This window comes from Protomyctophum bolini (assembly GCF_963924005.1).
Source record: "Protomyctophum bolini genome assembly, chromosome: 23".
Lineage (NCBI taxonomy): Eukaryota > Metazoa > Chordata > Actinopteri > Myctophiformes > Myctophidae > Protomyctophum > Protomyctophum bolini.
Window position 1 is genome coordinate 18,049,821 of NC_137884.1, and position 12,976 is coordinate 18,062,796.

The window sequence follows — 12,976 nt, forward strand, 5'->3', positions numbered from 1 at the left end:
TTTCGTTTTAGGGATTTTAGCTGTTTTTGACAGGGGGGTGGGGGCATTCGAACATGGGGCTAAATATGTATTTTCTTTCCACAATTTTATAGCGATTTTTTATTATTTACTATAGTCCTACTAGACTCCAGGAAATTAAATCTGTCCACAAAAGATCACAGGAACTGTTGAGCCATACAACACTGTATGGCATCCCCCTATAGTACCCCCCCTTCACATTCAGTAGATCCGATCCTGTGATCTTTTGTGGCCAGATGTAAGTTCCTGGTTAGGACTATAGAGAAAAAAAGGCTATAAAATGGTGTAAAAAAAATATACATATTTAGCCCCATGTTCAAATGAAAGAAAGCTACAAATGAAAAACAATTAACACTTCTCTTTTACTTTCTCTAATAACAACCTAAAACATGAACCTTCGTTCATGTTGTCCTAAAGTTGTCCTTTAATACCCCCAACATTAGCTCTTTGTTAAAGATTGTCCAATCTCACAGGAAGCCATGGCCACCAACGAGGTGTTTGCCTGTGAAGATGGCACGCTATTCTTTCATCAGGACGAAAATCTGATCCTTGCCATTGGTATGTGTGTGACTGAAATGACATGCAATGTGAAGATCGGAAGAAACAACAGTATGAATTAAAGTTGGACTTGGAATTGAGTTTGTAACGGTTCCCTGACCAAAATGCTCAGTTTTTATTTATATATATTATTAATTAATTATATTTATTCTATGACACATTTGAACTTGTGAGTCCTATATAATCTATTTTTGGCCAACCAAAAGACATCATCCCTGTCTCTCTCCCGGTCTCTTTTTTTATAAAAAAAAAAAAAAAGAAATCCCACGATTTTGCAACCCATTTTTTCACCCAGTGTCAATTATCTAATGTAATCCTGGGCGCTACACTTCCTCTGTCAGCCTGGGGGGGCATTGGAATGACCTCATGCTTCCTTCTGTGCACGAGGAGTCCAAGCTGGCTCTTTTCACCTAACGGGAGAGTTTCCCTGGCCGGACATAGTGCGTGGAAGGAACACGTTATTCCGACCAGTTCCTTTCCCCTCCATCAGGCCAGGGGGAGGTAGTTTAGAGACCATCATTACTGCATGTTTTTTGTGAGGGTACCTGCACCCTAGGGGACACAGGGAGAAAATGTGAGGGTACCTACCCTATAGGGGACACGGGGAGAACATGCAAACTCCACACAGTCTCTTTTTTTTTTTCTGACGTTGCCATTTTTCCTAGGATACACATTACATCATCCTGTCACACTGAAGTTCAAGAGTCCCTCTGTGTTGTACATGTCCTGGGAGGAGAACGACCAGCCGTCCGACGCCGCGGACACCAACGGTAGCGCCGCTGGCACCCACGCCGTGACCCTCTACCACCCCGAGGGGAGTTCCTATACCAGCCTTAGTGACAACGCCGACGTCTCTGAAAATTACTATCATTTCACAGCCCTGGAGTCGTGCAAGTCCTACCTGGCCTGTGTGGAGAAGGCCGGCACTCATTTTTTTACATGCGTGTCCTCCGTCACAGGTATGGATGGAGGGGATGATCCTGACTAATTACTGTATATATACAGTACTGTATGACCAGTGTTGTTTTTTTTTGTCTACTAAAACCAGTGGTGAGCTGGCGGTAGGGCTGTCCAGGGCGCTGCCCCGGTAGTTCAGACACTGCACGCACCGTCGCACGCCCCCCCCCCCCCCCACATGCAATTCAAAAGAGCTTTATGCACACGCGCAACGTCATTAAAATACAGCCCTACTAGTTAAAAAATCCACAGCACACCACTGACTGTCTAAAACTAAGATGAAAAATGTTCGTCGGCTACCTTTTTTCACTGACAAACTAAATGAAAACTAAGCTATGATTAAAACTAAGACTGAATGTATTGACAATTTTGTCAATGGATCAAAACTAGACTAAAATGATATTTAGTCGACTAAAACTAGACTAACACTAAAACATTCCAGGTGACTAAAATGTGACTAAAACTAAATGAAATCTATTCAAGAGACTACGACTAAAATCTAAATTTGCTGCCCTAATCAACACTGGTACAGTATGGGACCTGTGTTCACTGGCAGTGGTAAATGACTGACTGCTTTGTAGACGTTTCTACAGCTGTGTACTGTCAATGGGTCAGTCTCACGGTGTATCTCGAGAAATAATGTTTGCCTTATTTCTGAGTTGCGTTTGTTTGTTCCTCCCTCAGTACCAGACAGCCCAAGAAACTTCCATATGAAAGCCTGGAACGACAGCAGCATAACGGTGGCCTGGGAGTTCCCCGAGGACAGCACGTTCTCCCTCTTCCTCGTCACCGCCTTCTTCCTCGACACCGCGGACCTCGTGGTGTCGAAGCAAGCCCTCTTGCACCGTGGGAGCAGTTTGGTCTTCACCTTGTCTGGCCTCGACCCGTGCAGCAGAGTCAAGTTTGGCCTGCAGTCCGTGTGCCAAGTAGGGGCGGACTCCAGCTACAGTGAGATGGTCCTGATGGATGGGAACTCAGGTGAGCTTCACCGAAAGAGTGAAGAAATAATATTCAAACTGTAGGCTACTGCAGATTCTGAATAGAGCTTTTATTAGTCCCTTCATGCAGGCATGTTGCAAAAGAACCCAAATGCTCTCACAATGTAGACTGCAGTGAAAAATAAGTAATGTGTTAACATGCATTCCATAAAACCTTACAATTTAGGCATTTAGCAGACGCTCTTAATCCAGAGCGATTTACATTAAGCAAGAACAAAAACCATGGCAATACACCGTTTTCCTCCCAGTGTGGAGGAGGAAGAAGGCTTGTGTACTGTGACCTGTCCTTTACATAAACTTATCGTTTTCTTTGTGTATTTAATTGTGCAAGTGATTCCAGTGGCGTAAGTTCATGGTGAAAGCACACAGTGAGATGCATGCAAATAGCCTACAAATAGCAAATAGCAAATAGCCTATATCGCGGGACGGAGGGGTGTGTCTTAGCATGTAGATCGGCTACTTTCACAACACTTAAACTCACTGCCAGACCTGGGAGGAGGAGGGTTAGACTAGTTAATAGAAAATTGGATTGCCTCTTTTTGCAGTTTGGGAATCTCTGAGTGGCGTAATTTACGCCGAGCCGCTGTGAATGGCAGTGGCTCGGTGGGCGGCTAGTGGCTCGCCCAGGTGTGCCTCACAGGACGTTGAGTGAATCAAAACGAGCATTCTTAAAAATAATTGGATTTTCAGGTTAATGCTTGTCACATGAAGGCAACAGAATTGTGTTTGATTGAAGTTCGTTAATGTCTATTGCAGTCCCTCTTAAAGGAAATTTATAACACCAGACAAACTCGATAGAGCACCGAAGTCTGACGTCAATATCGGTAGAGGGCGCAAATCCACGGGTTCATGTACTTTTTATTTGCATTGTAATCCCCATAGGGGGATCTTAGATCGCCTCATATAAGAACTGTGTTTGAAAAATAAACAAATCATCCAGGCTGCTTCACTCATATGGATATTATGAAGAATCAACTGACTGAGAGAAAACGCTATCGTTTGTTACTGCTACTGAATTAGTTCAGTTTTCGCTAGAAACAGACAGTATCATCATATATGAGTGACTGACTGACTGACTGTCGCAAACGATACAGAGACACCTCCCTGACAATAACGCTGAGACAGCTTGTTTATTTTTGGACCACAATGCTTATAGTAGACGATATTAAGATCACCCCAAGTTATTCTCCATAGAGAAATTACTTCCGTGAACCAGGGGAATCGAGGGGATGAGCAAGTGACATCAGGACTTCGGCGCTCTATTCCTGCACTATAAAGATTCAGATTCAGTGACGATTACATACTTGTTTTATGCCGATTTTTAGATTAATCCGCTTCTGTCAGAAAACAAGTTTACATTTGATTCCATCTATGCCCATCAGAACACTTCCATATCGAGGACCTACGTGTGCCATCGTATGGTCCTGACAACTACACCTTATCCTGGAAGGCGAAGAGCACGGACTCCTCCAAATCCACCTCCTTCAGAGTTTACCACCAGGACGCTCCTCAGGGTTCCACACCGACCACCAACTTCACAGTGAAGGGTCTACAACCCTGCCAACGATACCTCGCGAGGGTGGAGGCCCTGTGTGGAGCAAACGACTCGCTTATGAGCGCCGAAACCGTGGCAGCCCATACAGGTATGGCACTGCATTAGAGCTAATGTGATTATCACCTGATTCATACTTGGTTGTGTGTGGGTGTTACACACTGAAAATGGCAACAGATACATACCACATCTTGAATCAGTTGTCATAATGTGTACTGTTTTGCACTGTACAATTTTCTATACATAATGTTTAAGGGTTTGGTGATTAACCCATTTAGGCCTGATGTCGAAATGTCAAGGACCCCAAAAATGATATGAAATTGGCCACCGACCCCCATCTGAAAATATGTTCTTCCCGAAACCCCTCGGAAGCAAAGATTTGAGTTTAAAACGTTCGCTATGAAGGAATATATATTCAAAGATTTGCGATACATTTTCACGATTTAAAAAAAATAGCAGATCTACAAGCTCGTAGCACGATAATGCTTAAAACACCAAAAGGGGTTCTCGTCCAGAATGGGTTAAAACCAGGAAAAGTTAACACCTATGCCGTATCACTATATTACGATATCCAAAATCCCAGACAATATCGAGTCTCGTAGCACAATATCGATATAATATGCACTGGTTCACAATTTGAAATGGTGTCTGACTGTCTGTAACTGTATTAATGTTCTCTTTTTGTGATTTCTCCCAGGACCTTATCGCGTGTTAAACCTCACTTACAGCACGGAGCACTCTACCGTCTGGTGGGATTCTCCGACCACAGACCCACCGTTGGAGCTGGGCTACTTGTATGAACTATCCTTTGACAACCACACCGCCATCAGCAGTGGGGTGGTCTCCGAGCCACCGGTGCATCTACCAGAGCTGGCAGATGGCGTGGCCTATAAGCTTAACGTGTGGGCGGAATGTGACGGGCTGGGCTGGCAGTCGGACCCGGCCCTGCTGTGTTTTGTCGCCGTGAACGTGCCCGACTATTCCGATCTCGACTACGAGGATCGCACGGGACTCGGAGGTCAAGGTCAGTCTAATGTTGTATGTCCTTTTGAGAAGGAAAATTACATTTCTGGAGATTTTTATATATATAGTGTATACTGTGTATATACTGTGTATATATATATATATATATATATATATATATATATTACACACACACACACACACACACACACACTCTTAAAGGAGAATTCCATGCTAGAAGGCTTTCTTACCTTTATTTGTAGTTGTTACGTCCACACCAAAGAGGTCCAGGTGTTATTTTATGCAAAAGTGCATTATTGGCTATTTCCCCTAATATAAGGCCTCAATGGGGGTTGGGTTTTCGTGCTAATTTGCTTATTTCCTTCGAAATAAGTGGTAAAGTGCGCCGCTTGGGATACTATTTACATTATGAAGGGAGGATATATACAATAAAATATAGATTTTTGAGCGATGAAAATAAGCAAATTAGCACAACACCCCATAGCCCCATTCAATGCACTTCAAGGCAATTCATTGAGGGCTTATATCAGGGTAAATACTAAATAGCCAATAATGCGCTTTTGCACAAAATAACACCTGGACCTCTTTGGGGGGACGTAACAACTACAAATAAAGGTAAGAAAGCCGTTTATTTCTAATACAAATGTGATGACGGGCAGTAGTCATGTCATTCATTTATAATATACCTAATTTAGTTCTCCATTTTATTGTTGCTGCAGAATTTCAGTTTGGCGACACATCTGGACAATTTCTACAGATGATTGTGCCGTGGTCACTGGCGCAGACTCTACGGGACACTTCGTCGGAGCCAAGAGCCGCAATGGAGAAGATCGTGGAAGAGAAAGTAAGACCAAAGCCAGGTTCCTTTTTTTTTAAACTGTTACATTTCAGGAAATTGAGAAAAAGGACCTTTATTCCAATGGAGCCAATGTAGTTATAATTCTGTCCCTTTGCTCTTAATACTTTTCACTGGTTTAAAGGCTTTTAAAAACCATTGACAGACATAAACCCGTTCAAACGGGTGTGCCCATTTTGGGCATGTCACTACTGTATAGAATAAGATCTTCTCACAAATAAAATACAGATAAAAGAAATGTTCAAAAGTAGAACATTTATTATCTCTGCTATGAGCTTGCAGATCGTATATTTGAGATCGGGGACCTGGGTTCAGAGGAGTGCACTTTTCTAGTTTGTTATATAATGGTGCATACTGGTATGTCTAGTGATTCGTGGTGTGATTTTAAGCGGCTGCTAACTTGACCAGGTCTCTTATAAAAGCAATATTTTTTTATTTTTTATCTCAATGCTTATTTTTTGTATAAAGTAGATCATTTTCATTTTCTTTGTGTCCTATAGCTTGATGGGCTGTTGGAAACACCACCGGCGCACATCATTGACTTTGTGTTCCATGGTGGAGAGACCCACATCATATTTACATCAGTTGGAGACTCAACCGTAGAAGATCAGCTGAACTACATTGAGTCTCTGCAACGGTCCGACATCACAGTCACAGAGGGGATTATATACTGGAATGGTAATGCTTAATTATTATTTTTTTCTCTACTGTACAGTACTTGAGTAGGCAATTTGTTTTATGGCCTACTTAAAAATAATAATAAAAGGATTCACTCCACTACAATTCAAAGACAAATATAAGAAATATTGTACTTTTTGACATCACTACATTTCCTCTGTGTAACGTATCGTCACCGTTGTTGAAAAGAAATGTTGGTCATAGTTTTAGTCGACGAAATGAACACTGATTGACTGATGCTATCATTAAAGTATTTATTTTATTTTCTCAGGTCCAGATGAGTGTGCTCTGTCCAGCTGCCCCACCAATTCTCTGTGCGTCAACACCCTGGGCTCCTACACGTGTGTGTGTCAAGATGGATACTATAATGTCGGGCCTGTCCTCCTTCCTCCAGTAGTCTTGGCTGAGAGTCCCGTTTGCAACGGTATAGTGGTGCATCAGGGGTTCCCAAACGTCTTCATGTCAAGGACCCCCAAATTGACACTAATTAGCCCACGGACCCCCCGTTTGAAAAGATATGCCAGGGACCCCCGTGAGAGAAGATTCGTAGGGTTCTAGCAGTGATTTTCAACCCGTTTAATTTCAAGGACCCCCCCCCAGTTTGACATGCATTAGTCTACGCCGCGGACCCCCATTTAATGGCATTTCTATCTCTGGGACCCCAATTTATATTGTAAAATCAATGCTAATTGATTAATAACTAACTCTGTGTACAAATGAGTGAGTTAGCGTTAGGGTTCCATCTGTACACTCTCAGAGTTGCAGACCCATAAGGGTCCATTTGGTTCCAACCGATCATTTAGCCCCTGGAACTCCCTCAACGACCCCTGGGGGTCCACGGAGCCCACTTTGGGAACCACTGCTCTACATTTTATGAAGTGTGTACTGAAGTGCTACATATCGCAACACAGCCCTGGGTAGGCAACCAGGCTAGAAGGTCCTGCCATTATAATGTAACCCACTTACTGAATGTCAAGACTCTAGGACTTAGGTTTTCTTCAGAATATGTCTAAACCTTATTTACTATGACTCTGGCATATTTGGGAGACCAACTAACTACTAGTGAATCAGAATCAGAATCAGAAGACTTTGTTTATTGCCATTACATGTAAACATGTTAGGAATTTGCTTTGGTGGACAGCAGAGTGCAGTTTACAACATTAGGACAAGTGCAAAACAGGACAAGACAGTGCAAAAACAAGTGGTTGTCAAATGTTTTATTTGCAAGGACCCCCTTAACTCTGAGAGTGTACAAATGGGTACATTTGAAATGAATGAACGAAATTAATTTTGACATATGTCCACTATAAGCCAGAATGGCAATGACCCCGACCGGTAGGCCATTAGTGACGATATAATTATGATTGTAGATTACATGAACAATGAGCTGTCGGAAAAAATAATTTGTTGAAACTCAAAAATAGGAATAGGAAATGGGAAATCTGCATCTTATTCTCATTCCTCGTTTTTTTTTTTTTTACAGAGCGGGGCCTTTTCAGCCAGCATCTGAACAAATTCCTGGCCAGTGGTATAGCAAAGCCCTACCTGATCAAGCAACTAGGAGGCAACGTCATGGCAGTGCTGAATGACGGCCGGTGCACTGTGAAAGAGACGGACACGTTCTTCTACTTCCGTATCCCACGTAATGAATGTGGCACCAAGAAGACGGTGAGTCCTAAATACTCTCAATGTGGCTTTAGAAATGTGCCAGACTCCTCCAGAGATGTAAATGAAATTTTGACCTTGTACTGTACAGTACTCTGTTCAGATTAAAGTAGCTAGCCTATAAGCCATAATGGGGTGCATACTTAGTTTAGACTAGTCATTGGTTAGACATGGGTTAAGGTTGGGTTTAGGTGTGCTGCCCCGTGGGAGGTTATAGGTTTAGGGTGAGGGTTTGAGATAGGTTGTAGTTGTAGGACTAATGACTGGTCTAACCAATGACTAGTCTAAACCAAAAACTGTCTAAACTAAGTACTGCACCCGCAATAATATGTCAAAATTTTTAATGACCTTTTTATTTTTTTATTTTTGGTATTCAGACAGCCAGAGCCAGCAATGGGTAAAACGCTCCCAAAGAAATTGTCTCCGACACATCTAGGGGCCACAATCTGCATTCAAAAATGTTCCTAGAAGCTTTGTCATTGGTCGGGAAAAAAAACCCGGTCGCAATGACCAATCAGGAAGTAGACACGGCAAATCGATCAATGACAAAGCTTCTAGGAAAATCTTTGAATGCAGATTACTGCTTTTTGGATTGCCTGCTAAAATATGTCTACATTGTATTGATTATTTTTCTACTTCAAATACCTGCTTAAGATTTAATGTTTATATTGCATTGTTTGCTCTCTTGTTTTTCTTTTAAATTGTACAGCACTTTGATTGACCTGGTCATGATAAATGTGCTATATAAAGTTGAGTTGAGATTACGGCCCCTAGATGTCTCACAGAGACAAAAACTATTTCTTTTGGGAGTGCTTTACCCATTGCTGGCTGTCCAAAAAATAAAGGCATTAAAATGTTGACATATTGCTTATAGCAGCTTTAAATAACCCAATGCGTGACAAGTTTTGTCTGTCTGTTTAGGTGAACAAAACGCACACCGAGTACAGGGTCACTTTGTCTGTGACCTTGAGCAAAGCGACAAGCATCGTCCGACGTGAACACAAGGTTGTGTGGAAGTTTGTCTATCCTCGCAAGGGAAAGGCCATGACCCACCTGCACCCAGACTGGTGATTGATTGATTCATTGAAATGTTTATTTTAATAAAGCATTTTTTGTGAGAAGAAGCATGGCTTATTGCTCCCACCCCCTTTCCATTAATACTTAATATCAAGTGCTAAGTAGTAAAGTGCTTTGGACAAAATCTGTTGACTCCATTGGACCCTCACACTGTCTGCTAAAGCAACTAACTCCACCACCACTCCCCCTCTCATGGAAGTAATTGACAATATATAGAGTTACTATAACACCAACTTTGATGAGGCTGTATTGCTTTGTTTTAAAAATATAAGTTTTTCTTAATTTCCTGAAAAAGGTTTCCTCCCGACAGCAGAGATAAAATGTATGCTTTTGATAAATGTTTGTGTGGTTTAAATTAGATTAACAGGTAACACAATTTTTGTCATTTCATGTCATTCGTTTTTTTTTGTTGATCACAGCAACTTATTCTGTATCCCTGCAATCTATCGCTGTAGATTGCATTGAAACAGAATTGCTCTCTTTCTGATTAGCAGTTTTATATACCGTGTTGAATATGACTGAATGAGCACACATCTTTTTCAGTTTTAAACTCGTTCTGAAGCCGCGTAGTTCGGAAATGATCTGCAAATGAGGCCATTGTGAGGTCTTCTGGGCGGGAACCCCTTTTGGTGTTTTAACTAAGCATTATGTTATACTTTAGCTATTGAAAAATAGCAAATCTACAAGCTCATAGCGCGTAGTGCCGCGCTACGAGCTTGTAGGTCTGCTATTTTTGAAAAATCGTGAAAATGTGGCACACATCTTTAAATATACATTCTTTCAGAAGACTTTTTTTCAGGCCTAAATGGGTTTAAACGTGGAATTCCTCTGAAGGTCTTGAAATTGATACTTAATCCCACCCGTCTGCCATTCTAGGTTAAACATCCATTCGGTAGTGGTGTTCAACGCGCAGGAGCTGCGCTTGTCCCTGGACCTGTACGCCGACGTGGACTACAGTATTCAGTATTTCAGTGACACAGAACTGGATAAGGAGGAAATACTGTTCTTCAAGTTGGCGGTAGACGTTATTGACACCTTTGCTTCGGATGTCACCGTGGAGGTGGTGTCATGTTGGACCACAGACAGCCCGAACTCCCAAGCCCCGGAACCAGGCATAATCGTCCTTCATGGGTAACGGTGGTGTTTTTGGCAGCAAATGTTTATTTTAGTTTTAGTCATAGTCTCTTGAATAGTTTTCATTTAGTTTTAGTCACATTTTAGTCACCTGGAATGTTTTAGTTGACTAAATATAAGATTTTGGTCGACTAAATCTACAGGTGATTTAGTCGACTAAAATGTATTTTGGCGGGCCTTGATGCCGTCGTAATGACTGTTTTTACACTTGCTGAAAATAGCAGATCTACAAGCTCAACGCGTCGCAGCGTGACACGTTGTAATGACTGTTTTTACACTTGCTGAAAATAGCAGATCTACAAGCTCAACGCGTCGCAGCGTGACACAGCTTGTAGATCTGCTATTTTCAGCATTCAACCAAGTGTAAAATGACTTGTACTTGATCTCTTGTCCAATAGTCCCCTCCTAGCGGGGGCACGGTGGCACAGTTGGTAGTGCTGTCGCCTCACAGCTAGAAGGTCCTGGGTTCGATTCACGCTCGGGGTGCTGTGGGTGCTGGCGGCGTGTTTCCTCCTCCGCGTCATCAGTGCCCATACCCGAAGGCGGGGTTGGCGAAAGGGCCTTTCTGTGTGGAGTTTGCATGTTCTCCCCGTGTCCCCTAGGGTAGGTACCCTCACAAAAGCATGCAGTAATCCTGGTCTCTAAACTGCCTCCCCCTGGCCAGCCGGGGCGCCTGATGGAGGGGAAAGGAACTGGTTGGAATAACGTGTTCCTTCCACGTCCAACCAGGGAAACTCCCCCCTGTCAGGTGTAAAGGAGCAACTTGGACACTCAAGCATGAAGGAAGCATGAGTTAAGTCCGTTGCTCTCCCCAGGTTGGCGGAGGGTGTGTAGAGCCCAGGATCACATTAGATGATTGACACAGGGGTGAAAAATGGGTTACAAAATCGTGGGATAAAAAAGATATTTACAAAAAAATAGTCCCCTCCTAACATTTATTTGTTGACAATTGTCAATATATTTAGTTTTAGTCATAGCTTAGTTTTCATTAAGTTTCCATTTAGTTTTCGTTAGTGGAAAAATGTTGTCGACGGAAACTACACTGATGGGTGAGGCGGTCATTTAGCACAGTGGTTCTCAACCTTTTGCATTGCAAGGACCACCATTGTGCTGAAGTTGAAACCACCAGCTTTTGTAGCTTTTGCAGCAGCTACAAACGTTCCTCATTGTATCTTCATGTTGCTGAATTCCAGTGGCGTGCACAGACACTAGGTGGTGCTAGAGCACCTGCCCTTTTCCCTCTGGACAGACTACAGTATGTAGATTGTAGAGTGTGGACCATGGTGACATTGATCAATTCTTGATTAAAAAAAAGCTTCTAATATATTATTTATGCCCCAAAATCTCACACTATTAAGGCAACCGGTCGGTTCCACTCGCTGCACAACAAGGTGCCTTTTTTTCACTTGAGCCCCTGCCCCTCTAAATGTCTGCAAGCCACTGCTGACTTCAATTGAAAAAGAATGGTAGCCTGTATCTTTGTAGCTGGTGTGAACGCATTAGGCCACAGACTCATTTGATATTTTATATATATTGTTGTTCAAAAGTAAATACTACATTTTGTGTACAATGAATTGGATTGGGAACCAATATCGACTGACTGCGCCTATGTGTCCCTATACAGATGCCCTATTGACAGCACTTTCCATTGGCTCAGTACAAATGGCCAGAACCAGTCCACCAATTTTTCCATGGAAATGTTCCGGATGGACGACAGTAAGGCCAAGGAGATTTACTTCCACTGCCTGGCCCGGATATGTGGACATGGTGAAGATTGCACCACGGTAAACCAAGTTTTTATCCCACGATTTTTGTAACCCATTTTTTTTTCACCCAGTGTCAATTATCTAATGTAATCCTGGGTGCTACACTTCCTCTGCCAACCCGGGGGGGGGGGGGGGGGGTGTTGGCAGAGGAGACTGACCTCATGCTTCCTTCTATACATGAGGAGTCCAAGCTGCTTCTTTTCACCTGACGGGGGAATTTCCCCGGCCGGTGCGTGGAAGGAACACGTTATTCCGACCAGTTCCTTTCCCCTCCATCAGGTAGTTTAGAGACCAGCAAACAAAATGTTTCAAAAAGTATTTATTTAAAGACCTTATAAGCGTCGTACAAAGCCAACTCTTGTCGTGACAAATCATGACAACAAACACAATATTTTGGACCAAACAAGAAGAAAAACAACAAAAGTGTTGTAACCTGCTGTTTTTTTCTACTTTCTAATTCTTTGTTTGGCCCAAAACGTGTTTATTGTCATGATTTGTCACGACAAGAGTTGGCTTTGTCCGCGGTGTAAACGTCTTTAAATAAATACTTTTTGTAAAGTCTAGACCCCAGGTGGAGAAATGCCTTATAGAATCTATGGTTGTTTGAGGATTGCTAACATGCTCATTTTTGTTTCCGTTCTCATAAATGGCTCCCTTTCTTGTCTGTCTTGTAGAACTGCAGCGCCGACAGCACCAGGAGAAGGAGGTCTCAGAGCGAGAGGGACGTCTATAG

The 12,976-nt window shown here is 42.6% G+C and overlaps 1 protein-coding gene across 1 annotated transcript; it reads left to right on the forward strand.

Moving 5' to 3' along the window:
* Positions 1 to 497: 497 nt before the first annotated feature.
* LOC308310689 (uncharacterized protein) lies at positions 498 to 12,976 on the forward strand (the record flags this gene model as incomplete). The annotated part of the gene is made up of 12 exons (XM_080757069.1): positions 498 to 576; positions 1,242 to 1,535; positions 2,218 to 2,511; positions 3,914 to 4,174; positions 4,781 to 5,107; positions 5,787 to 5,911; positions 6,424 to 6,601; positions 8,085 to 8,269; positions 9,188 to 9,333; positions 10,220 to 10,474; positions 12,102 to 12,244; positions 12,918 to 12,976. 12 exons carry the CDS (start codon positions 498 to 500, stop codon positions 12,974 to 12,976), a joined length of 2,346 nt encoding a protein of 781 aa, XP_080613195.1.